Source organism: Trichechus manatus, unplaced genomic scaffold (genome assembly GCF_000243295.1).
Source record: "Trichechus manatus latirostris isolate Lorelei unplaced genomic scaffold, TriManLat1.0 scaffold00208, whole genome shotgun sequence".
Lineage (NCBI taxonomy): Eukaryota > Metazoa > Chordata > Mammalia > Sirenia > Trichechidae > Trichechus > Trichechus manatus.
In genome coordinates this window covers 1,366,040-1,393,390 of record NW_004444144.1, presented here as the reverse complement: position 1 = coordinate 1,393,390, position 27,351 = coordinate 1,366,040, and the positions used below count along the sequence as shown (strand labels likewise).

At 44.3% G+C, this 27,351-nt stretch overlaps 1 protein-coding gene and 1 non-coding gene across 3 annotated transcripts in view; one reads left to right on the top strand and one right to left on the bottom strand.

Annotated features, from left to right (window-relative positions):
* Positions 1–27,351, bottom strand: part of ST3GAL5 (ST3 beta-galactoside alpha-2,3-sialyltransferase 5) — a 70,504-nt gene that overhangs the window by 16,694 nt on the left and 26,459 nt on the right. Inside the window, exons 2-3 of one of the 2 annotated variants that reach the window (XM_004388236.3) lie at positions 11,001–11,121; positions 8,114–8,225 (exon numbers count right to left, since the gene is read on the bottom strand). In XM_004388236.3, the coding sequence (XP_004388293.2) occupies positions 8,114–8,225; positions 11,001–11,121 (233 nt within the window). Of the gene's footprint in view, positions 1–8,113; positions 8,226–11,000; positions 11,122–27,351 lie in introns of those variants that run through there. The other variant, XM_023742340.1, reaches the window with a different exon arrangement.
* Positions 149–255, top strand: LOC111822767 (U6 spliceosomal RNA). The gene has a single exon (XR_002825876.1). It is a non-coding gene; the product is annotated as a U6 spliceosomal RNA (small nuclear RNA).

Sequence of the window (27,351 nt, the reverse complement as noted above, 5' to 3'; positions counted from 1 at the left end):
GAGACCAGTGAAGTATCTTAGATGGCCGCTCACAGGCTTTTAAGACCCCAGACACTACTCACCAAGGTAGAATGTAGAGCATTGTCTTTATAAGCTGTTTCAAAGTGTCCAAGAGACTACTGTTAGTCTTTTAAAAAACTGGCGTGTTGTGCTCACTTCGGCAGCACATATACTAAAATTGGAATGATACAGAGAAGATTAGCATGGCTCCTGCACAAGGGTGACAAGCAAATTCGTGAAGCATTCCATATTTTTAATCTGGTAATAGGGAACCCAAGGTTGAGTAAGGACAGTGTTGACATGTAGCGGGGTTGTTAACCATTGTCATAGGCCAACATGTGTACTAACTGTTTAATGAGAAACTATTCGGTTCTGTAAACCTTCATCTAAAGTGAGAATAGCAGCACAACTGGAAGAACGTAATCAATGTCACTGAACTGTGCATGTAGAAATTTTTGAAATGGTGTATCTTGGGCTATGTGTATTTGCATAAAAAAAAAAGGTCGAGAAGGGAGAGGGTTGACATGTCATGGTTGTTAACCAATATCATAAAACAATATGTGTACTGACTGTTTAATGAGAAACTATTTGTTCTGTAAGCCTTCACCTGAAGTACAATAAAAAAAAAAAAAAGAAACGAAAAAGAAAAAACTGGTATGTTAAATGACATCTTTAAACAGAAAATATAAAACTGACACATACCTGACGTGACCACACCTCCTCTTCCTGTATTAACACAGGCCAGTTGCAGCCGGACAAAGCTCAAAAGTCAAAGAGGCCTGAGCAGGGTCCCACTGACAGCACAAGCTGTTGAGTTAAACACCCCTAATTCTGCCATAAAAAGAACCCTGGTGGTGCAATGGTTTGAGTGCTCGGCTGCTAAATGAAAAGTTGGTGGTTCCAACCCACCCAGTGGCTTCATGGCATAAAGATCTGGCAATCTGCTCCTGTAAAGATTACAGCCTTGGAAACGCTATGGAGCAGTTTCTACTCTGTCCTATAGGGTCACTATGGGTCAGAATCTACTCTATAGCAAAGGGTCCGGGTTTTTGTTTTGTCTTGTTGAATTCCACCATAGGCATAGCAGGTTTTCACTTTCTGCTTTATTTTCTGATCTAACACTTTTACAAACATGTTCTACCTGTATAACTACCCCTCATATTTCTCCTTGTCCCCCACCCCCCCCACAAAATTACAGGGGAATTTCTACTTTATCATTTCTGTATTATTTGAATTTTAGGGTGTTATTTTTATAACTGGAAAAAATAAAGAACTTTTTAAAAGCTTGTAGCTTTGAGACCCTTTTCTGCAAGTGTACACCCACAATAATTCCATAATTCACCAAGTGTTCCTGGTGGTCAGGATCAAATCTCCACTGAGAGAGTGGAGACAGGCTTGTCTCTGTAAGGAGCTCACCAATCATTCAGAGCATGAGCCCACACAGGCAGGCTTCCTCCGTCCTTCTGGGGACTGGAGACAGGGCTTTGTTCCTGTGCTAACAATATACAACCAGGGATCAAAGCGAGGAGCTGCTCAGTGTGGCATTCAAGGCTTTTCACTATCTGCCCTGTCTTTTTTCCAGTCTCATACCCTGCTATTCCCCTCAAATCCTCAGGGATATCCAATTCTTACTGTTCCCCTAATCTGCAAAGGTCTTTGAGACCTGGGCTTTTGCAGACACTGCTCCCTCTGCCTGGAATTAAGTAGGACATTCTGTAGGGACACTTTGAAAAGTGAGGCACTTTGACTCCTTCAAAATATAGTTACTTGAAAAAAAAAGCATCCCAAGTACAGGTAGTCCCCGACTTGAGATGTATTTCAGTTACTATGAACTGTACTTGCAACCATCCTTTTTTCTTTTTTTGTACATCTTATCATTAGTAATAGGTACATAATATTAATAAAGGACGCCTCTAATTCCACTGTGGGTATAGCAGGCTTTCACTTTCTTTCTACTTTATTAATTTCTGAACTGGCTGAGACTTTTACAAACATGCTCTACCTGTATAAGTACCCTCTTGGGGTCTGGTGGCACAGTGGTTAACAGCTGGGCTGCTAACCAAAAAGTTGGCAGTTCGAATCCACCAGTTGCTCCTTAGAAACCCTATGGGGCAGTTCTACTCTGTCCTGTAGGGTGGCTAGGAGTCAGAATCGACTCGACGGCAACAGGTTTTTTTTTTTTTTTTTGGCTATTCCTCCCCTTTCCCTACAAAAAAATTACAGGGAACTTTCTACTTTATTCATTTCCATATTATTTGAATTTTGAGGGGCTATTTTATAACTGGATGGAAGAAAGAACTTTTAAAAATCTTTCAGAACCGGGTTGATGTGGTAGACACTGTGGGCTACCCGTTCAGTCTCCATTTCCTGTTCCTCCTTCCTAGCAGAGCCCCGGTTTTATTCTGGAAGCACTCACCCCTTCTCCATGCAGGCAGTGGGAACCAGGAGGCTGACACTCCCCAACAGAGTACTCCCTTCCCCCTTTTCAGTGACTGGTCAGTCTTCTCACTGAAGCCGATCAGTCCAGGGCACCGGCACCCATGAACAGCTGTGACTGGTCCAGTGAAGGGCTTAGGTCTTAAAACTGGCCCTATCAGCCTAAAGGGACTTATAGTCCATGGTTTAGGGGAAAAGGGAGGAAGAGCTTTTCTGTGTCTCCCAGTGGGTGCCAAGAGTTGAACAAGAGGGAGTCAGTCCTATTCCTCAAAGGGATATTAAACCTAATATGCCTTACTGAATATACTCAAAGAATTTTCAGTTATTTAACTAGATTTTCTATACAATCTGGAGTTCAAACATAATGAGAGACCACACTGTGGTTCAAGTAATATCTCCCCTGCCCCACCCTCCAAGTTAAGAGACATAAGTACATGTCTTCTAAGAGCTTGCTTGGAAGATGAATGGGGAAGGCAAACAGTTAAAACACTACAGTGATAAGTGTTAAGATTTAGGTATGAAGAGGCTTCTAGAACAGAGAAAAGGACGATCAGGGAAGGCTTCTTAAAAGAGGTAACCCTTGAGCAGAGGTTTGATTTAAAAGATGAGTAATAGAGAGGCAAAGGGCAGGAAAGGGCTCCAGGCAAAGAAATAAGAAAGAATGCATCAAACACAGGAAAAAGAATAGCCTCTTCAACAAACGTTGCTGGGACAAATGGATATACACACGCAAAAGAATGAAGCTGGAACCCTACCTCATACCATACATGAAAACTAACTTAAAATGGATAAAAGATCTAAATGTAGGAGCTAAAACTATAAGAGTCTTAGAAGAAAACAGGTGTAAATCTTTATTACCTTGGATTAGGCAATGGTTTCTTGGATATGGCACCAAAAGTACAAGCAACAAGAGGAAAAAGTTTGATAAACTGGACTACCCGTACCCGTTGCTGTCAAGTTGATCCCAACTCATAGTGACTCTATGTACAACAGAACGAAATGCTGCCTGGTCTTGCACTATCCTCACAATTGTTGTTTTGTTTGAGCCCTTTGTTGCAGCCACTGTGTCAATCCATCCTGTTGAGGGTCTTTCTCTTTTTCACTGACCCTCTACTTTACCAAGCATGATGTCCTTCTCCAGGGACTGGTCCCTCCTGATAACTTGTCTAAGTGAGATGAAGTCTCATCATAGTAGCTTCTAAGGAACATTCTGGCTGTTCTTCTTCCAAGACAGACTTTTCCTTCTTCTGGCAGTCCATGGTATATTCAATATTCTTTGCCAACACCATAATTCAAATGCGTCAGTTCTTTGGTCTTTCTTATTCAGTTTCCAGCTTTCCCATGCATATGAGGTGATAGAAAATGCCCTGGCTTGAGTCAGGTGCACTTCACTCCTCAAGGTGACCCTGGAATATTGCTGGGCAATAACAAGGAGTGAATACTAATACACGCTACAACATGAATGAGCCTTGAAAATATGCTAAGAAGCCAACCACAGAGGACCACATAATGTGTGATTCCATTTACATACATAAAATGTTCAGAATAGGCGCATAGAGAAAGTAAATTAGTGGTTGCCCACGCCTGGGAAAATGCGGAGTGACTGCTAATGGGGTGACGAAATGTAGGCAGTCCCTGGGTTAGAATGAGATTCGTTCCTAAGTCTGTCTTTAAGTCGAATTTGTAGGTAAGGTAGAACAGGCACATACAGTTCTTACTTAGCGTAAGTTAGTCAAATGTTTGTCCTAGGATATAGTATACATTTTACCTTTCTATGCATATAAAACACTCAAGAAACACTTTCAAATACACTAAAACAACTTAAACATAATAAAATAATACATAATAATAATACAGTAATAATGAAAGTAACTACATACAGTTCTGTACTGAAGGGAAAGAGAGACTCTATGGGTGTATATATGTGTACAGGTATAAAACCAAAACCAAACTCACTGCTGTCAAGTCAATTCCGACTCACGGTGACCCTACAGGACAGAGTAGAACTGCCCCATTGGGTTTCCAAAGCTGTAAATCTTTACCGAAGCAGACTACCACATCTTTCTCCCGAGGAGCAGCTGGTGGGTTTGAACCACCAACCTTCTGGTTAGCAACCGAGTGCTTTAATCACTGTGCCACCAGGGCACCTTGTGTAGGTATACAGTACTGTTAAAAAAAAAATTAAAGAAACAGTTCTTAAAACAGTTTAGACAGAAACTAAAAGATCACGATGAAAGGTTACAAACCATTGGTATTTAACTCAAACTTTTGATACAACAGGCTTTATGACAGTCCATTCTTAGGTACAAGTTGTCTGTAAGTCGGACTTTTGTAACCCGGGGCCTGCCGATGTTCTAAACTTAGATTGTGATGATGGTTGTACAACTATGTAAGTACATAAAACCATTGCATTGTATACTTCAAGTGCATGAATTTTATGGTGTGTAAATTATATTTCAATAAATATGGTAGGAAAAAAAAAAGAGACTATAGCTCAACTGAGGAACTATATGGGACTTAGTGTGCCTGAAACAGGCAGTGTTGGGAGCATGGGGGTGGCAGAAGGAAGTGTGACAGGTTGACGGGAATCAAGTCATAACGAGACTTAGAAGCCACAGTAAGGAGTCTGGATTTTCTCCTGATGCTAACAGAGAGAAACCAAGAGTTTTAAGCAGAGAAGCAATACGTCAGGTTTGATATTTAGAAACAGCACTACAGCTACTGTGGGGCAGCCCTGGGTGCAGAAAGGCAGGTAAGGAGACGCAAAACTGGGGCAATGGATGAGACCAAAGAATTCCCAAGGGCCGTTCTTGGAATTCCAGAAACCGTATTTTTATAATCACTGTCCCTACTCTCAAATAACATAGGTTAGGTGCAATGATGAGATGCCTACATAAATTACTATAATACAAGATGGAATTTAAGTTTCGGGGCGTTTCACAGTACTGTTGCGGTTCAGTCTGCAAGCCACTGAGTTGGAATAACAGTGCCAGAGTGCAGCGTTCTTTGCGAGCCTTCCAGGCTGAGGCGACTGCCCCCAACACTCAGAACAGGGAAAGCCCTAGGTCATGAAACCAACCTACATTTTCCAGCCAGGTACTGGCAAATCACGGAGAACCATGGATTCGCAGAGCTGGACGCAATCAGAAAGGCGCTCAAGCCACCCGCTGTCTGATGTCTGAATTCTACCTTCAGGGCTCCCAAAATCATTAACCTGGCTTTGCTTTCAAAGACCTCCAGAGATTCACTACTAAGGGGGCCCATTATCCCACCTCCGGATGCCCTGGACTGTTAAAGCCTTCTCCCTTCAGCCTGGCTGCAGGCCCCTGATATGCATCTCTGTCCTCAGGGCCCCCTGGGCGGGGCCCGTCCTCCCTCCACAGGCCAGGTCTTTGCCTTGTTGATAGCCGCTGCCCTGTGCCTGCACTAGGCCTCCTCTGCTTGAGGTACACAAGTGTTCCCACCCCTTCGACTGTTCCTGGGGACACGGTTGAGTCTCTTCTCTGGTCATTGTCAGAAGTCAGCAGGGTTCCTTGGGGGAACCTTAAAGAGGGGTGGTCATACTGAACAGAGCACTTGTGTGACCACCACGGGGACAAGCTGACCATCCCTGTCTAGATACTCGTTCTATGAATGGAGTGTAGGAAGAAATGATTGCAGGCACCCACGGCACATGTCGACATCGATGGTGCTGGCGCTAAAACTCTGCTCTCACCTGAGGTGTTACTAAACCACCTCTCCTCCCTGTGCTTGTGAAAGTTGCTTGACCCTTGGACAAGAGCTCACGTCTCTCCTGGGAAACTGGACTCAAGGGCAATCATCCGGTGCAGTTGGTGAGATGGTTAAAAAAGAGAAACCAGTTGCCATCGAGTAGATCCTGACTCACGGCAATAATCCCATATGCGTCAGGGTAGAACTGCTCCACAGGGTTTTCAATGGCTGTGACTTTCAGAAGTAAATCACCAGGGCTTTCTTCGGAGGCACGTCTGGGTGGATTCCAACTGCCAACTTTTCAGTTAGTAGCTGAGTGCTTAACCATTTGCGCCACACAGGACTCCTGGGAACGGTCAGTGGTGTGCTTATTCAAATGGATGGGGAAAGAAGATGTACAGAGAAGGCAGAGACGTGCAGCAAAGATAAGAAGAGTTTGCAGCATATCAAAAAGTCATTGGAAATGTTATCACTTTAGGCTTTCCCTCAGGAGAAAAAAACAGATGTGGCAATGCCGAAGAGATGAAATGTGTTCACAAACTTCTGAGGGCAGATCTGGTGAAGAAAGGGAGGCTCGGGGCCAGCGAGACTCCTGAGACAAGGCAGTCTTGCCAGGGCCTAGCTTGTGCATTTGTTGACTTGGCTCTTTTCATTTACTTGTTTATACCTGTCTGCACCACAGAAGATTTGAGGCACATAAAGGATATACAAATTAAAGCAGAAACTTGTGAATGAAAATCAGGTCTAGAAAAGTAGTTTTGTGCATACTATCTTATTAAACTTTTATGTCTACCCCATGACATAGATCCTGTCATCCACATTTCATACATAAGAAAACTGGGACTCAAAACAAGTAACTTGCCTAAGGTCTTGGTGTTACTAAGAGGCACTGAGATTTGAATCTGGGGCTGCATGATTCAAAATGTTAAGCTCTTTCCTCTTGGCAACATGCTGCCTGGAACTTCTGGCCTCTCCATGTGGGCACTCCCATGTCCCCAGGAACAGTCGAAGGGGTGGGAACACTTGTGTACCTCAAGCAGAGTGGTGCTCAGCCGAGACTCTGGAGTCACGCTGCTGAGTTCAAGCCCTGGCTCCACCACATACTAGCTAAGGTGACCTTGGGCAAATAACCCAATCTCCTCGGTTTCCTCAACAGTAAAATGGAGATAACAATAGTATCTACATCCTCAGGGCTGTTAAGAGGGGTAAATAGTCAGCATTGCTAAGGCACTGTTAGAACAGATCCTGGCATATAGTGAGCACTACTGTTAACTCAACTAGATGTGAACTTGGACACACAGCTTACTAACACTCCAATGCCATCATCTATAAGATGGAGACAATGCTACCGTCCCCCAGTCATGACGATGGTTCAACAAGACAACGTATGTAAAGCACTCAGTAAGCACTCAACACATGCCAGTTATCCTTATTACCACGTTATCTTATTTGAAATCATCTCTTCTTCCAACCCGGGCTGACATCAGTGAACAATTTAAGCACTCAAATAATCAGAGGAATTAGCATTTAATCTGTCAATTGATTTAGAAAAAGAAATATAAAGAGAAAACCTTCAAATAGAATGTGAAATCATTAAAACTAAAAATAAAACACAGAGATGACAGGTGATATTAAAAGGATTTCTGCCACCTCTGTTTTAAGGACAAGTTCTCTGGCACCATCCTGGCACAGTTACCCCATGTCAGGTGCCCTAGAGAGTGCTGAATGAAACCTTCCTAACCCCACACCACGGCTGTAGTAAACATGGGAAGAATACTGGGGGTGGGTTGTTGGTTGTGGGCTCCTTGGTTTTGCCTTTGAAGTGCTAAGATCATTTTTACCCTCCATTTTCAAACTTTTGCTAACATTTATTTGTTACACTTTAGAGATGATACTGTTTAAGTGTATGCTTAGACATGTTTTGATTTATTCAATGGAAAAGAACCATCCCAGTGGAATATCTAACCTTTACACGGTCGGGATCCACATAATGCATTTTTTTCATGTCACATTCTTCAGTAGTATAATTTAACTTGAGGATATAAAGGATCCACAATCCAAACACAAGCAATATACATCTGGAAAAAAAAATCAGTGGGGTATAATGATATAGTCATGTGGTAATCAAGAGAAATAATGTGAAATAAGTGAAACACTAATGTAAATCGAAGGTTGCCTGCCATACAGCATAAAAGGACAATCTCAGGTTGACCTTCGTGGTGAGAGTAGGGCACCATTTTTTTTTACACAATAGTCGTTTATGATTGTCTTTGTTATAAATGGGAGCCCTGGTGGTGTAATGGCTAAGTGCTACTGCTACTAACCAAAAGGTCAGCAGTTCTAATCCACCAGCTGCTCCTTGGAAACCCTTTGGGGCCATTCTACTGTGTCCTATATAGGGACACTATGAATCGGAATTGACTCAGCAGTAATGGGTTTGGTTTTGGTTTGCTATAAGTGAATAGAAATAAAAATTTTTCTGTGATTTGTAAAATCTGAATCACAATGTAGAGTAAAAACACTGGATTAAAAAAAAATCAACTACAGGTAGTCCCTGACTTACAACCAGGTTCCATTTCAATGACTCCGTCATAACTTGGTTCTGACGTTAAGTCAAATACCTCTTTTTTTTTTTTTTAGTTTTCATTATTACTGCTTTTTATTATCAGTGTCTTTATAAATCATAACACTGAACATCGACGAATGAACATCTGACAATGACAACATCAGAAATTATGCGCCGCAATGTTGTAAGTAGTACCTACTGCTAATGCTAAGATTTACAAAAAAAAAACCAGACAATCGTAAGTGTGGTTCATCGTAACTTGAATACATGGTAGGTGGGGACTACCTGTAATATATTCTTATTATAGATTCTCAGCTTCCATTTTTTATCACTTTAAAATACCATCAGTCCTTACAAAGAAATAATGGAAAACAAAGAAACAATCTACTCACAACCACCTCTGAAGAATTCCGCCCCGTGTGATGGAAATCAGAGAATCACCACTAGCCATCTTTAAGATCTCCTAAATGTTTTTAAAGACCTGGTAGATTCACACTATGTAGTTTAACACACACATATGCACACAGGATTTGGAGAAAAGAACTGGGTCTAGTCCTGATTTTAGAAATCTCATTTTTAATAAGCTACCCTTGGGTGGTGCAGTGGTTAAGCACTGGGCTGCTAATCGAAAGGTCAGAGGTTTGAACCCACCAGCTGCTCTGCGGGAGAAAAATGTGACAGTCTGCTTCTGTAAAGATTAGAGCCCTGCGAATCCTATGGGGCAGTTCCACTCTGTCCTATAGGATCACTAGGAGTCGGAATCGACTCGAAGGCAAGGGGTTTGGTTTTCTGGGTTTTTTTTTAACCCAAGTTATGCTGCCAAATCAAAAGTTAAAAAACAAAGTTAAACTACAGGGGTGAGAAGAGTTCCCTTTAATATCTCTGAATTGTGAATCTTGTGAAGGTATTCCCTAGTCCTTCCCTAACCCCCAGAAAAGTACATTCAGTGCAAGTAATAATCCCCTTGAGATTCTTTTTTTAGGAAGAAAGGGTGCTAAAAGCAAGCCCTGCCATCTCCGGCATCCATCCCCCTGCAGTGTGGCTACATCTTCATGACCAACAGGAGATAAGAAGTGACACAAACGCTTATTAACATAAATGTCTTCTCTCGCCTTTCTCGTGCACCTCCTAAATTAGTAAAGCGAGATGGGAGACTAGATTACAAAAATCAAAAACCCAACTCCGACTCATAGCAACCCTATAGGAGAGAGTAGAACTGCCCCATAGAGTTTCCAAGGAGCACCTGGTAGATCTGAACTGCTGACCTTTTGGTTAGCAGCCGTAGCTCTTAACCACTACGCCACCAGGGTTTCCACTGGATTGCAAGGTTGGATTTTTATCTTTAGACATGAAAAAAGGTAATTTTCAAACTTGGTTTAGCTGGTACCAAATAAAACTGAAAAGTTCCTCCTTTATTAATCTGACCATTTATTAGGATATAAGGGTACCAAACCACCAACCAATTGCCATCAAGTCACCTCTGATGCATGGCCACCCCATGTGTGCCAGAGTAGAACTGCTCCATAGGGTTTTCAGTGGCTGATTTTTCAGAAGTAGATTGCTAGGTCTTTCTTCTGAGGTGCCTCTGGGTGGATTCAAACCCCCAGCCTTCTGGTTAGCAGCTGAGCATTAACTATCTACACCATCCAGGGACTCACTCCAGATATAAGAGTAACCTGGCTGAAACATCTGTGATCCTTTTTAGTACTTAATATTTGAAGTTATTCAAATGTCTTTAAAAAAACAAACCCACTGCTGTCAAGTCGATTCCGACTTACAGCAACCCTACATGACAGAGCAGAACTGCCCCATACTGTTTCCAAGGCTGTAATCTTTACGAGAGCAGACTGCCACATCTTTCCCCCATGGAATTGCTGGTGGGTTTCAATTGTCGACCTTTTGGTCAGCAGCTGAGAACATTTTAATGAACCATGTTTCAGATTAACTTAAAATAGCTAAGGGAAAAAGTCCTCTTCTGTTAAATAACAGCATGAAGAGCAGTGTGCCGTAAGAGCTGCTCTCTCGGGCCTGAGGGCTGGCAGCACTGCCTGAACCTCTCCCTGACTGGGCACTGCACTGTTACCCAATACAGCTCGGTGTACGGATGCATTCCAGCAGCACGCCAATTTTTTTCTCAGATGTGCTTTTAAATGATCCCTGTTAGTCTCTTTGACCAAGTATGCTTCTCCAACATTAGCCACCTTTAGGGGTCTCACTGAATTCTTCTCCAGTTCTACACAGTTCACCAAAATTAGGGGGAGCTTATGGTTCAAGGGGCTGGACTTACTTGAGAATGTTTTTGAACAAGTTGGGTCTTCTCATCTTATTCTGAGCTCGGGTGTACCATTGCAGGGAAGGTCTTGAGCAATCACTTCTCAGTTTCACGCAGTTATACTCACTCGGCATTGCTGTGAAGAGGGGAGGAGAACACGGTCGGGAAGAGGTATGTGTTTAAAAAGAGCCTTTATGTGGTATATTCATATCATGGAATACTTCTCAGCAATAAAAATAAATGAATATTGATATACACAACAATCTGGATGACTCTCCAGTGAAAACAGCCAGTACTAAAAGGTCATGTGTTGCATGATTCCATTTCTATAACACTCTTGAAATGACAAAATTATACAAATGGAGAACCGATCAGCAGTTGTCAAAGGTTAGGGAGGGGGTAGAGGTACGTGTGGGCTAGAGAAGGGCAACTTCAGGGATCTTTGTGGTGATGAAAATATTTAGTATCTCGACTGTTTCCACATCAATATCCCAGCTGTGAGATTGCGCTAGTCTTGCAAGATGCTACCACTGAGGGAAACTGAGTGAAGGGTGCAGGGGATCCCTCTGTATTATTTCTTACAACTGCATGTGAATCTACAATTATATCAAAATAAAAAGTGGAAAGTTTCAAAGAAAGGTTTCTTTAAAAAATATGTGTTCTCAGGTATGCTTGCCTATTTACTCCTTTGAACTAGTTTCACTCTCAATTTTTAAATTTTTAAATATTCCAAGGAGTACTGTCTTAGTCATCTAGTGCTGCTCTAACAGAAATGCCACAAGTGGATGGCTTTAACAAAGAGAAGTTTATTTCCTCACAGTGAAGAAGTCTAACCGTCCAAATTCAGGGTGTCAGCTCCAGGGGAAGGCTTTCTCTCTCTGTCGGCCTTCTCATCAATCTTACCCAGGACTAGCAGCTTCTCTGCGTAGGGACCCCAGGTCCAAAAGACACACTCTGCTCCTGGCACTGCTTTCTTGGTGGTATGAGGTCTCCCAACCCCCACCCGCCACCCTGCTTGCTTCCCTTTCATCTCTTGTAAGATAAAAGGTGGTGCAGGCCACACCCCAGCGAAAATCCCTTTACATAGGATCAGGGATGTGACATGGGTAAGGGTGTTACAATCCCACCCTAACCCTCTTTAACATAAAATTACAATTACAAAATAGAGGACAACCACACAATATTGGCAATCATGGCCTAGCCAAATTGATACACATATTTTTTGGGGGACATAATTCAATCCATGACAGGTACTGTAGCAGAAATTGGTATGTTTCCCCCCATCTGTTTTTTCCTTCGTCTCAACTTAATAGCCAGTTGCCATTGAGTCATTTTGGACTCATGGCGACCCCACTGTGTCAGAAAAGAAGGGTTTTCAGTGGTTGATTTTTCAGAAGTAGATTGCCAAGCTTTTCTTCCAAGACAACTCTGGGTGGACTGGAACCACCAACCTTTCAGTTAGCAGCAGAGAGTGTTAATCGTCTGTACCATCCAGGGACTCCTTCAACTTAACAGAACTCTGGATTTTTAGCTGGGCACATGGCCTCTCAGAATAAAGTCTATTTCCCAGCCTCCCTTGGAGCTAGATGTGGCCTTGTGACTAAGGTCTAGCCAATGGGTGCAAGTGGAAGTGACATGTACCCCTCCCAGGGTGCATCCCTTGGCATACTCCCCCTTCTCCTTTATCTCCCCCTTTCTGCTGGCTGAAATGCTGACAATGAGCCACTTTGGATCACACAGAGGGATGGTGAAGCAACCGGAGAGGAGGAGCCTGGGCTCCTGGACACCCCACAGGGCAGAGCCGCCTCTAGATTGTCTGCCTCCAGACTGGTCTATGACGGAGAAATAAACTTCCATCTTGTGAAGCTATGGGTAGCCTATGGTATTAAAAGCCTGAGTTAAATATAGTGGTTCATAAGTGTTAACTTTTAATCATGATCTTTTTTCTTTTTTTTCCTGTCTGAAGTGCTTTAAGAACTGTTTCTTTAATTTTTTTACAGTACTGTATACTTACACATACATATACAGATTCTCTCATGCTCTCTTCAGTACAGCACCATATGTAGTTACTTTTATTATTGTATTATTATTATTACGTGAGCCCTGGTGGTGAAGTGGTTAAGAGCTCAGGCTGCTAACCAAAAGGCCGGCAGTTCAAATCCATCAGCCGCTCCTTGGAAACCCTATTGGGCAGTTCTATCCTGTCCTATAGGGTCACTATGAGTCGGAATCCACTTGACGGCATGCAACAACATTATTATGCACTGTACTATTACCACCATATTATTATTATTATGGACTGTATTATTATGTTTAAGATATTTTACTGTATTTTGAAGTATTTCTTAAGTGTTTTATATGCATCGAAAGAGAAAAAAAAAAACCCAAACTCATTACTGTAGAGTCTATTCCGACTCATAGTGACCCTATAGGACAGAGTAGAACTGCCTCATAGGGCTTCCAAGGAGTGGCTGATGGATTCAAATTGCTGACCTTTTGATTAGCAGCCGTAGCTCTTAACCACTGCACCACCAGGGCTCCTTTATGTGCACAGAGAGGTAAAACACATACTATACACTCAGACAGACATTGACTGACACGAAATTAAAACCATACGCACCTGTTCCAACCTGCCTACAAATTCAACTTAAAAGGCAGACTTAGAATAAATCTTGTTCATAAACCGAGGACTGCCTGTATTGTTAATTAAAAGCAAAGTTATATCCTAATTCAAGCACCAACTGCTATTATGATAAATGCATATACCAATTTAAGAAATAATGTCTTTATTTAGTCTTTCAGCCAGGAGGAAGTTATATCTCATTATTCATTTCATTTCCTCCATTAGGGTTATGCTATTTACCTTGGAAAAACAAAAATCTTGTCTCTCAAGCTAAACTGATACTCAAATATTTACTTTTTTTCTACTGTAAACAATGTCTCTCTCTACTGCAATTCTATGTTCTAACTGCACAACATGATAGTGCAATGATTTTTACAGCTACGTATCATTCTACTTGAGTTACTTCAAAAAGTAGTGCCAAGGACCTCACTACAGGTTTCCCCTGCTATCTGAAAGCAGAGCATTCCTATGAAACCTTTCGTAAGCTGAAATGACGTAAAGCAAAGAAGCAATTACCATTAATTTATATGGGAATTTTTTTGGAGCATTCCCAGCCCCAAAAATAACCTACCAAATCTGTTTAGGCTTTTCTGATACCTTAGGATACATCTTGCTAACGGATGCACAAAATAAGTTGAGACAAAGCACAAGTGCTCATGGACACAGTTCAAAGCTATGGTGGCTTGAAGCTGAGATGCTGAGTGTAGTTGCCGGGGAAGGAGCTTAGAGACGCCACTCTCGCTGCTTGGGGTGCACGCTGCCTCTTTAACGGTTCCCTGCAAAACATGCTGAACACTATTTCTACTTTTCACCTTTTTTTTGTAAAAGCAAAAATTCTCTCTGGATTTCTTTCGGTTAGTGAAAACCAGTACTAATGTAGGTCTTTTGTAAAATCAAAGTGGTGTAAAGCAAACTTTTGAAAAGCGGGGGATACCTGTACACCTGGGATGAAAAAGCTACTGAATTCTTAACTGGGAAGTGAGAACAACTGAGACCCTGGAAGGTTTTCAAGCCCCACAACTCTGATTCCCTGACGTCTGGTAGCCAAGTGGTGAGAACCAGCCGACGACCTAGGACCAAACCCATTGCCATCAAGTCAATTCCGACTCACAGTGACCCTGCATATATAAAGCTAAAGTTTCCAAGATCCCTGTGTCTTTATGATCAGAATGACATGCAAGTCATACCAAAGTGGACCTCCAGAGAACAAAGCTGACCGATGTTAGAGCAACAGAAAGAGCCCTAGCTGGCCCCCTGCCTGTCGCTGGTGTGCTGCCTGGTGTCAGCTGGCTCTCACTCTATCCCGCCCTCTGTTCCCCTCCCTCTGCCACTGGGACAGTAAGCCTGTAAACTCCCAGACTCCCTCTTGTCAGCTGGCTTCCTGTTAAGTTCTGACCCTGGGAGGTGCTGGTGAAGGACTGGAAGACAACAGGAAAGAAGACGCCTTTTCTACTCCCAATTTGGTGGTGCCTCTGGCAGTGGCAGGCCATGGGGGTGCTCCATGTGACTGCGGCTCCAGCAGCCACAGTGGGCACCCAGGATCCTGGTTTCTACTGGGCAGAAGCGGTGCCACCTCCAGCAGCTTTGTGACAAGTACATACTCAGCCCAGGGGGCAAGAGCAGCTTCCTGGTAACACGCCTTCCCTCTTCCGCATCTGCAGACCTTTCAGCATCTTTGTAATCAATCCCCTGCGGAAAGCCCTATCTGCCTGAATCATCTACAGTGGTTTCTGTTTCCTGCTGAACACTCACTGGCACTTTGGTGCATCTCTGTTCCCACTTTCAGGAAGGCAATCAAGCAAGGAAAGGAGGTGCTCTGGAGGCGAGGGAGGGTCTACAGTCCTAATTCCCTCCTTCTCTCCCATCACAGTCACTGTCCCATATCATACACAGAGAATCCATTCAAACACTCAAAAAACAAAAAAGTTTGTTTGTTTTTAAATCAAACTGGAGAAGGTCTCAGGAGAGGTAGTGTAAGAGCACAGACTCTACAGCCCTGAACTCCTGGGTTCAAATCCTGGCTCATCTACCTACCAGTTGTGAAGCTTTGGGCAAGTTACTATGGCTCAGTTTCCTCATCTGTAAAATGGGTATAATAATATTACCTACCTCACGGCGTTGCTACGAGGAATATATGACATATAACGTGCCAAGTGCTAAGAACAGTGGCTGCACATAATAAACGCTACAAAGTGTTTGTTGTTGCTATTAGTATTACACAGATAGGGAAGTTACAGGTGCTTGCTATCATTTTTTTTCTTTTTTTGTCCCATTGCCTATATTTAAAACTTTAAAAAATCTTTATTGTGGTGAAATATATATAACAACATTTGCCATTTCAACCATTTCTATGTCTGCAATTCAGTGACATTCCCCATGTTGCGCAACCATTACCACTATCCGTTTCCAATTGTCATTACTCTTGCCATCAGTCTCGTTTCCTACAATTCATCTGGCAGGGGTTTGAGGCCACTTCTGTCCTTTAGACAGCTATGCCCAAAGTGGGGGGTAAAACTAGCTGACTAAAAGACGGAAATGGCCTCAAATCCCTGCCAGATGAATTGTTCATTTTTGTATCTCCAATACCCAGGACAGGGCTTGGCACACAGCAGGCCCTTAAGAACATCTCAAATTGAATGGAACGTGTATTATGATATATCTCTGGCCTGTCATCAAACAAGATAAACTTCCAAGAAGAGCGTTTCCCCAATAATGTTGTCTCAGTTTCCTAGGGCTGCCGCAACGAAGGACCACAGACTGGGGGCGTAAAGCAACAGAAATTTATTCCCCTACAGTCCTGGAGGCCAGAGGTCTGAAATCCAGGGGTCAGCAGGCCATGCTCTCTCTGAGCATCTAGGGGAGAAGCTGCTCCATGCCTGTCTCCTAGCTTCTGGTGTCGGTGGCAACCCTCGGCATTCTGTGGCTTGCAGACACATCACGCCAGCCTCTGCCTCTGTCACATGGTGTTCTCCCTGTGTCTGTCTCCTCTCTTCTTGTAAGGACACCAGGCATTGGTGTAGGGCTCACCCTACTCCAGTATGACCTCACTGTGACTTAACTAATTACATCGCAAGGACCCTATTTCCCAATAAGGTCATATTGTGAGGTGCTGGGAAGAATATGAATTTCGGGGGAACACTATTCAACCCAGTATGTGGTTAGGATTAAAACTGAACATTAACAGAAATTATAATGGTAAAGAATAAAGTATAAGCTCTACTGAAACACCTAAAATGCTCAACAATGGGGAACCTCCTGGTGAACGGTGGTACAAACCAGAAGGAATATTATCCACCCAATAAAGCCTTGCTACGCAAAGTATAGGAGTCCTGATATGGCGCCAATGGTTCAGCATCTGACTACTAGCCAAAATGTTGACATTCTGAACCCGCCCAGTGGCTCCTCAGGAGACAGGCTTGGAGAACTGCTTCCGAAAGGTCACAGCCTTGAAAACCCCGTGGAGCAGTTCTACTCCGAGCACTTGGGGCTGCCGTGAGTCAGAAACGACTCAATGGCAACTGACAACAACACAAAAAGTGGGGTCCATGCTGGCAGGATTCTCACCACCTGCGAGCAGGTTAGAAATGCAGTCTCAGGCCCCAACCCACACCTACTGAACCAGAATCTGCATTTTAACAAGCTCTCCAGGTGATTCATGTAAACATCAACGCTTGAGAAACACCAGCTGAAAGTGTTATGTACTAACATTTATTGTCACAGAAAGATACTGTATGAAACAGCACTTTTGTAAAAATGTATGTGCACATACAGAGTCATGTTCTGGGATGTACCCACCGAAGGTATGAGAATTTGAGTTTCACTGAATCCCCCTAATTGGGCTTAGAAGAAGGCATTTCTTCTGATTTACAAGGGACCATGTGGATTCCACACCCCTCAGCACCACAAAAGGAGAACCAGCCTGGGTCATCTTCACCAATATATACAGCTGATACTAGGTGGCCTGAAGGTCCCCTCTCGAGAACCCGGGGTTTACCAGTTGATAGTCTTGACTGTCTTTACACCACCTGCACTGTTTTCATTCATTTCTTTTACCTTTAATGTTCTGTTTGGCGGAAGAGAGGTTGCAATTCAAGGTTCAGTTACATAAACATTGAATCACGGGCATACTATGTTAACTCTTGGAATAATTGTGCTCCATTAATTTCAATGGTAATTACACTTTCAGCTAATAAAAATTATCAGAATGTAGGGAAGGCTGTTTATGTATCCATAGGTGCATATAGGTACAAAGACAACTGGAAAAAGGTACACCTACATGTTATCAATAGGTGGTGCAGCTGTGGGTGAGTTCACTTCTCTTTGTATACAAGAGACATGAGATACACGTGTTGTGTGTGGGAAGCTGTTGTGTTCACTATATCCAGTTATGTCCACTATGTCCTGTTCTCCAACTGGAATTTCTGAACTCTATTATAATCTTATGGGATCACGGACGTATAAGCAGTTAGACGTTGCTGGAATGGACATTATGTGGCCCATAACTATACATTTGTCTCTAGTTTCCCCTACTAGAATGCAGATTCCAAAGCAGCAGGGGTCTTTGCTTTGCTCTCTACTGTAATAGCCAAAACCAGCTGCCATGGAGTTGATTCTGATGCATGGTGACCCCGTGTGTTTCAGAGTAGAACTGTGCTCCACAGGGTTCTCAATGGCTGATTTTTTGTCAGGCCTTTCCTCTGAGGCACTTGCATTAATTTGCACATTAACTTGTGCCTTGTCTTAGTCATCCAGTGCTGCTATAACAGAAATACCACAAGTGGATGGCTTTAACAAAGAGAAGTTTATTTTCTCACAGTAAAGTAGGCTAAAAGTCCAAATTCAGGACATCAGCTCCAGGCGAAGCCTATCTCTCTCTGTCAGCCTTCTCATCAATGTTCCCCTGGACTAGGAGCTTCTCTGCACAGGGACCCCGGGTCTCTAACCCACCCTGTGGCTCCCAAAAAATCACATCCTTGCAACATGTAAAACATATTCACCCCATCATATCATAACAAAATCTTAACTCCAAGTACAAAATCCAAAAATTCCTCTTCATCTGTGAAATCTAGAATACAAGTTATCTGCTTCCAAAGGTACAATGGCAGAACAGGCACAAGCTAGACATTTCTATTACACATGAGAGGAACTAGAAGAAAAGAAGGGATAACAGGCACCAAGCAAGTCAGCAGAACACATTACATTAGCTCTCAAGACTTTGAAAATAAACCTCTGTTCTGTGAAACAATTTACACAATGGCCCTGCCCTCCAGACTCTAGGTATTGGCCACACTCTTTGGATTCTGAGTGGAGGCCTTTCGGCCCTGGGCTTCAGCTCTGCCTTCCAGGCCCACTGGGACAGCAACTATGCTCCCTCGGCTTTAGGCGCACCATTCTCCTAGTCCATCTGAGTGGTGACTCCACCCTTAGAAACACCAGAGGCCACGGCTCCACCCTTTGAAACCCCTGAGGTCATGGTCATACCTTTTGAGACAGACGCAGCTCAGCTTCTTGTATCCCTTGTCTCGTCAGCTTCTGTTTTCTAGTTTCTTGGCCTCTCGGCTCCTTGGGCCTCACTCCCACATCTGCCCTGCTGGGGCAAATGTTCCAAAGCTCTGTAGCTCCACTAATAAGTGCCCAGAGGAATCCTACTCCACCAGGAAGCCTCCTGCACACAGTCACTCAGCTCTCTCGTTCTGTGGGTCGGCTCCAGTGCCATCTCCCACTGGTCTCCTGGTTCTGCTGCTGCTGGTCCTCTGCCATTGTCACTCCTCTATCTATTCACAGTTTCAAAACTGCTTCCACATTTTAGGTATCTGTTAGAGCAGCACCCCACTCCTGGTACCAAATTCTGTCTTAGTCATCTAGCGCTGCTATAACAGAAATACCACAAGCGGATGGCTTTAACAAAGAGAAGTTTATTTCCTCAAAGTAAAGTAGGCTAAATGTCCAAATTCAGGGCATCAGCTCCAGGGGAAGGCTTTCTCTCACTGTCAGCCTTCTCATCAATGTTCCCCGGGACTAGGAGCTTCTCTGCGCAGGAACCCCGGGTCCAAAGGACACACTCTGCTCCTAGTGCTGCTTTCTTGGTGGTATGAAGTCCCCTTGTCTCTCTGCTCACTTCTCTCTTTTATATCTCAAGAGATTGCCTCAGGACACAACCCAGTCTTGTAGACTGAGTCCTGCCTTACTAACACAACTGCCACCCATCCTCCCTCATTAACATCACAGAGGCAGGATCTACAACATATAGGAAAATCACACAATACTGGCAATCATGGCCCAGCCAAATTGATACACACATTTTTGGGGGGCCATAATTCAATCCATGCCATGCATTAACCGTTTGTACTACATAGGGACTCCACTGTATTCACAGTACCTAGAATATTGTAAAGGGCCCTGAGTGATGCAAACGGTTTGCACTCGGCTGGTAACTGAAAGGTTTGAGCTTCAAACCCACCCAGCAGCACAGCAGAAGGAAAGGTCTGATGATCTGCTCTGTAAAGATTATAGCCAAGAAAAACCCTATGGAGCAGTTCTACTCCATAACACATGAGGTCGTCATGAGTCAGAATCGACTTGACAGCACAAGACAACAACAGAATGTTGTAAGAGGTGCATAATGGGCACCCATTACCTATTTACTGAATGAAAATTCAGTCTCTTATGAGCGGTACTCCAGAGGTGGTGGTGGTTACAGGCATTCCTCCAAAGGCTTTGTGTTGCCAGGCCATCACCAAGGGCTGGCCTTTCTTTTGTCCTGGGACACCCTCCTGGTTCTCTTCTTGTCTCTCTGGCTGCTCCTTCCCCATCTTTCACAAGCAGCTCTTCCTCTGCCATTTCCTCCTAAGTGCTGGGGTCAAGAGGGCTTATACACGTGACCCCTTCTCACTCAGACTGCCAGAGCAATAGCTGCCTCATCATGCTTCAGTAACTAACGCAGAAAAGGGCCTGGCTTTCAACATCATATTTTTCTATTTACATAAAAAAGTAACAGATTTTCATTAAGTGTCTGTATGCAGAAATAATTCATAGAGAAGCCATGATGAAGAGAGGTAAGGGCAAGGCCTTGACTTCCAGTCCTTTTGGAGAACTAGCACCATACATACTTACAAAATTGAGAATCAACAACTCAAGATAAGAGTAGAATAGATGCCACAAAGCAGTATGTGATGAATCACCAAACTGACTGTACAGACAATTACTGGAGCAAGAATGCGTAGGGCACTATGATGGTTAACATTATGTGTCAACTTGGCTGGGCCATGATTCTCAGTGTTTATATGTGATCACTCCCATGACTGAATATGCTGTGAGTAGCCAATCAGATGAAAGGGAGTTTCCTTGGGGGTGTGGCCTGCATCTGAATATAAGCAGACGTTCTGGCTTTTTGCTCACTCTGGATCCTGCGGCTGCCTCCTGTTGTCTCACCTTCAGTTCTTGGGACTTGAGCTGTCAGCTTATTTGCCAAACTTGGGATTCGTCGATCTTCACAGCCTGTGAGCGGAGCCCTGCTCTCTAACCTGCCGATCTTGGGTTCACCAGCCTCTGCAGCTACGTGAATCAGGAGAAACCTTGAAGTCTTGCCCACTGATCTCGGAATTCATCGATCTTCACAATCTGTGAGCGGGAGCCCTGCTCTCCGACCTGCTGATCTTGGGCTCGCCAGCTTCTGCAGCTGCGTGAATTGGGAAGGGCCTCTACCCTGATTCATGGACTTGGGATGTTCTAGCCTCTACAATTGCGTGAGCTGCTTCCTTGATATAAATCTCTCTATATACATATTTTTATGCTTTACTGGTTTTGATTCTCTAGAGAACCCAGCCTAAGACAGGAACTAACATTTATTGGGAGGGAGAAGCTATACATTATTTCACTGGACCTTAAAAAGACCTACTTCATTGGACCACTATCTGCATTTATCCAATGAGGGTCACGCATGGGTAAGCAGAGGAGCTGAGAATTCCAACCCAGATCTATCCACCCCCAAGTTCAAGTCCTTTCCACCAGATAAGTGCCTAGGAAGGTCTTAGAACAACAGGTGGATATGCATATATGCATGTATGCATTTTTTTATTTTAAATAATGAAGGCATTCCAGGGAACATGAGGAGGTAACCTGGCAGCCTAAGGCCATGTCCTTTATGGCTGGAGGTTTCTACGCGCAGAAGGACTTCACAGCAGGGCAGAAGGAAGACTGGTCTGCTGCAGTGTGCATGTTTGGGCACGAGGGATAGGCAGCGTGGCCGGAAACTGCATGCTTGCAGCTGCAGTGGCCTGGGGGGAGGGGAGCCAGAGGCCTGCCCTGGTGAGGAGGAGGAGGAAGGGAGGGATCTACCAAGAAATGATGAAAACAAAGCACACAAAGATAACTTTGGGGTCCCAATTACGGAAAGAAACAGGAATGGAGGTGAAGTTTTAGTAGTTAGTGATGACGGTGTGATGAGCTTGAGATCATAAATAACCAGTGAAAGTGTTTGGCAGGCAGCTGGCAATGTGAACTGAGGCTCAGCAGAACTGTCAGTTATGCCAGCAGATATGAAAGAATGAAGCCCTAAGGCAGTGACTGTGAACTGGGGCTCAGTAGAATCATCAGTTATACCAGCAGACACGAGAGAATGAAGCCCTAAGGCAGTGACCATGTGGACCCAATTAACTTTCCTCCCAGGCACTTAGGATGGCACGAGTTACATACAATCCTCAAGAAAGTTGAGGAAACAGCCACTCGTTTTGGGGGTTTTGGGGTTCAGGTGAGGAATTCCACTTGAGAAGAACAGGTGCCAAGGAGGAAAAGCTGCCTCACGGGAGACAGCATGGGTTGCAGAGGTGACAGTGTTAGCACCAAAGAGAAGGTACAAGAGTCGCAGTGGAGAGAGGGAGGGACAGAGGAGCTGGGTGAGCAGCAAGGGCCTGCTCTGTGGGCAGAAGGGACATCATGAGCCAAGCACAGAGGCCTGGCCAGAGCAGGGGATGGTAAATGACTGGGAATGACCAAGAGAGTAAGGCAAGGGGTGGGAGTGCAAGCAGGAAATGAGGGCAGGGCTGCAGGCTGTCAGTGCCCCAGACTTCTCTCCTTGGCATCTAGAATGGTAAGAGTTGTGTACGCTCCTCAGGACAGAAGGAAGACTGCTCTGTGGCAGTGTGCACGGTAAGGTGCAAGGGACAGACAGTGAGGCCGGAAACTGGACGCTCAATACTGCGATGGACCTGCCATGAGTGCTGGTTGCCACCAGCATGAGCTGCCCCCTTCTATGCATTATCTCTCCTCTGTCCCCAGAGTCAATGACTGACAGGGGTACAAAAGGAGGGTCAGCTCCTCTCCCAACCCCAGCCTCTTCCCTCAGTTCCCTTCCCTGAGACCTCCATCCATAAACCCCTGCTTTAGGCCTAAAACAGACGGGTCAGTGGGGTCAAGGTATGGAAGACCGCAGAAGGCCAGGGCCTGCTGAGGATTTTATTCAGGAGGGGACACGAAACACGGGGAGCAAGAGCACACTGGGAGCTGCAGGGCAACAGCAAGGAGGGTGGAGGGCCCGGGACAGGGAGGCCAGTGAAGGGCACTGCGGCACTCTCAGCAAAAAATCCTCGGATATCAGCAAAGATGGTGCCAGGGAGGTGGAGAGGAAGGGCATGTGGTGACAGGCGGGCAGAGAGGAAATTAACTGGGGGCAGGGAGGACAGCGGTGCCTTTGAAGAGAGATGCCGTAATGAGGAGGAGGAACTGTGGTGACAGTAAGGTCAGCTTGGCCTTGCTGGCTCACAAATGCCTGGGGGTCACTCAGGTTGATAAATTCCAAGGACAACTGAAAACACAGGCTTGAAGCTCTCAGGAGGGATTGCAGCTGGTGTATCGGACAGGGCCTGCACTTGGCTGCAGGCAACAGAAACCTGCCTATTGTGGTTTTTAACCAAGTAAAAAACCAGTTGCCGTGGAGTCAATTCTGACTCCTGGAGACCCCATGTGTGTCAGAATAGAACTGTGCTCCACAGGATTTTCAATGGATGATTTTTCAGAAGCAGATCACCAGGTCTTTCTTCCGAGGCGCCGTCTGCACCACCTAATGATTCCTTTAACCAAGAAGGGGTTTATTCTTCTTACAAAGCAGAAAGTGTGGAGACAAGCAGACCAGGTGCAGTGGCTCTGCAATGCCATCAATGTCCCCATCTACCACCTTCTGCACCTCTAGCACTAGTACATGGCCAACCTCCCCTCCCTATTCCAGAGGAGGAAGGAGAAGAGGGATGAGACAGAAAGGAAGGGGCAGCACCTATGTCCTAGAAGCCCCTGGCTGACTCCATTTATATCCTTTTGGCCAGAACAACAGCACATGGCCACCCTCAGCTGCAAAACTGGCCAGAAACTTTTTATAAGCCAGCATACTGCTTCCTCAAACAAAATTAGGCATCTGTCAGTATGGAAGAAGGGGAGAGGGAATATTAATAGGCAATAGTAGAGACCGCCACAGCTGGAGCTAAGGATCTGGGGCCATCTGGATGAAGGTGATAGTTAAGGCTGCTCTAAACAGAAAGAGCTGAAGGACGTTAAACTTAACCTTGGAGAAAGCCTACCTTCAAGGGCTGCAGGGGAGCAGAAGATGCACATGACGTAATGCTAGAAAGCAGGATAGGAAACATTAAGCAAAACCTGTCACTCTGATGTGGCAATTCCAAGCCTGGCTTTTAGGACACTTCATTTCAGACAGCAACACAATAGTTCCTAAACAAAATGCATTTTAAATTGCTTTAATCTGAAAAAGGAATATGGACATCTCATTGCACACACAAGAGTGATTTCTGAAAGTTAATCACACTGATTCCCCCAGCATATCTCTGATGAAATGGCAGACAGGGCCTGGTCTCTGGAAACCCAGGGTCTAGGAAAATGTAACAGGAATGTAACTATGGCAAAGTGGCAAGGGCTGTGCAAGAGAGGAGCAGTTCAGAAGTGTGGTGTTGGATGGCCAGCACAGACCTGCATGGTCAGAGCTCGCTCCCTAGCGGTCTCACAGAAGCCCCATCCACGCACACCATGACACAAGTGGCACGGATGGCTGCAGAAGCAGGGAGGCAGGGAGCGGGGGGACAATGATTTTGTTAGAAATGATCAAGAGGGGGGTGGGGCAGAATAGTCAGATACTTCCTGTGGTCCCTTTTACAACAAAGACCTGAAAAAAGCAAGTGAATAGATTATATATGACAATCTAGGAGCCTTGAACATCAAAGGCAAAGTTGAGGAATCAGACTGAGTGGCAGGGGAGGGAGAGACAGGTCAGAAGCAGTGAGGAGTTACTAGACCTGACCCAGCGGGAGCCGGCACCCTGCAGGCCAGATCAGCTGGTGTGTGCGGTGAGGCAAGTAGTGGTACTTGGGAGAGACCAAGCAGCAGAGAGTCTACTCAGGCCTCCAGAACCAGTGAAAAGCAATGCTCAATCAGCAAAAGACAAGTACGTGCGTCTGACCTACCACATGCAGCAAAAAACACCCCCTTTGGGAAAAATCTCTCTCCCAATTACCTGCCCCCTCCCCACCCTGCACTGGGTCCCAGGCTGGCTTCAGCGATTGCCAAGTCCCCTGGGCCAGAAGTAGGACCCATTACATGCCCTGAGCCATTCTCCCGGCTTTGGAGAGGGAACAAATTAACAAACAGGAAGAAATAATCTGCCAGCTCCCCTAAGCTGGGAAAGCAGCATAGGCACGGCTCCTTTGCCTAGGCGTAGGCATAATGGGCCTATGGACTTTGAATGCCTTCCACCCCTGCATAGACCCGTGTGGGCCCATTTCAACAGTGTAGGCTCTCATTATCACAGTACAACAGGGTATATACCTGAAGCCTAAATTCAATGGTATCAGCTATATGGTGAAGTGGTAGGTCTGTGACCTCTGACACTGCTCTGCCCGTTAAGCAGGGTCCTCACCTACCCACATCAGGGGCCTGAGGACTGGTGGCTCCACCCATGCCACCTAGCCACCTGCGATAGGGGTCCAAGAATAAGTGCTGCCCCACAGTCCTTACAGCCAACAGCATTGGGTGCCCATAGTCTGGCCGCAAAACTCATCCACCTACACACTCTACGGAACAGGGACCCACTTTCCTCCCAGACACTCAGGAGCAGCCGTCAGCTCCCTGCCTTGCTCAGTGCATGACGCCCTACTGCAGCCAGATACCTGTGCCTACACCAATCATCCCTGCCTGTCTAGGACTGTAGGTGAGAGCCTGTACCACACACTTGGTGACTGACTACCTGGACACTTGAGCTGAATCCATACAAGAAAAGTAAACAGACTCCTGAGCTCACATACCTAGTAACAGATGACAGGTTACCTAGTAACCTGGTGACAGGACAGTAGAGATTCAAAGGCACCAATAATCAAATTAGCTCACATGAGCAGCCTATTTGGGCATATCAAAACAAAACAAAACAAGAAGCTAGGACACAATAAGCAAACATAAACTAAACAAATGTAATAACTTATTGATGGCACATAAACAGGCAGCCCATGATGGCTTCAGCAAGCTCCCAAAACAAAGAACCAAGAAATTTTCTGGAGGAAGAGAACTTCTTGGAATTACCAGACATAGAATACAAAAGATTAATATACAGAACTCTTCAAGACATCAGGAAAGAGATCAGTCAAAAAGCAGAACAAGCCAAGGAACATACAGACAAAGCAACAGAGGAACTTAAGAAGATTAGAGAAGAGCATAATGACAAATTTAACAGGCTGCAAGAATCCATAGAGAGACTGCAAACAGAAATCCAAAAGATTAACAATAAAATTTCAGAATTAGACAATTCAATAGAAAGTCACAGGAGCAGAACTGAGGCAATGAAGTCAGAATTAGTGAGATTGAAGATAAAGCACTTGACACTAACTTATTTGAGGAAAAATCAGATAAAAGAATTTAAAAAAATGAAGAAACCCTTAGAATTATGTGGGACTCTATCAAGAGGAATAACCTAAGAGTGACTGGAGTACCAGAACGGGGCGGGGGCGGGGGGCAGATAACAGAAAATACAGAGAGAATTGTTGAAGATTTGTTGGCAGAAAACTTCCCGGATATTGTGAAAGATGACAAGATATCTATCCAATATGCTCATCAAACCCCACATAAGATAGATGCCAAAAGAAAGTCACCAAGACATATTATAATCAAACGTGCCAAAACCAAAGATAAAGAGAGAATTTTAACAGCGGCTAGGGATAAACGAAAAGTCATCTACAAAGGAGAGTCAATAAGACTAAGCTCGGAAAACCACGCAGGCAAGAAGGCAATGGGATGATACATAGAAAGTCTTGAAGAAAAAAAATTGTCAGGCAAGAATTATATATCCAGCAAAACTGTCTCTCAAATATGATGGTGAAATTAGGGCATTTCCAGATAAACAGAAGTTTAGAGAATTTGCAAAAACCCAACCAAAATTACAAGAAATACTAAAGGGATCCTCCAGTTAGAAAATCAATAACATCAGATAATAACCCAAGACTAGAACACAGGACAGAGCAACCAAGTTATCAACCCAGACAGAAAAGTCACAAAAATAAATCAAAGCTAAAACACTGAAAATAGGGAAACAGAGATGTCAGTATATAAAAGATGACAATATTAAAACAAACAAAAAAAAAGGACTAAAAAAATGCAGTCATAGATCGTTCATATGGAGAGGAAATCAAAGCGATATAAAGAAATAAAAGACTGGTTTAAACTTAGAAAAACAGGGGTAAATATTAAGGTAACCACAAA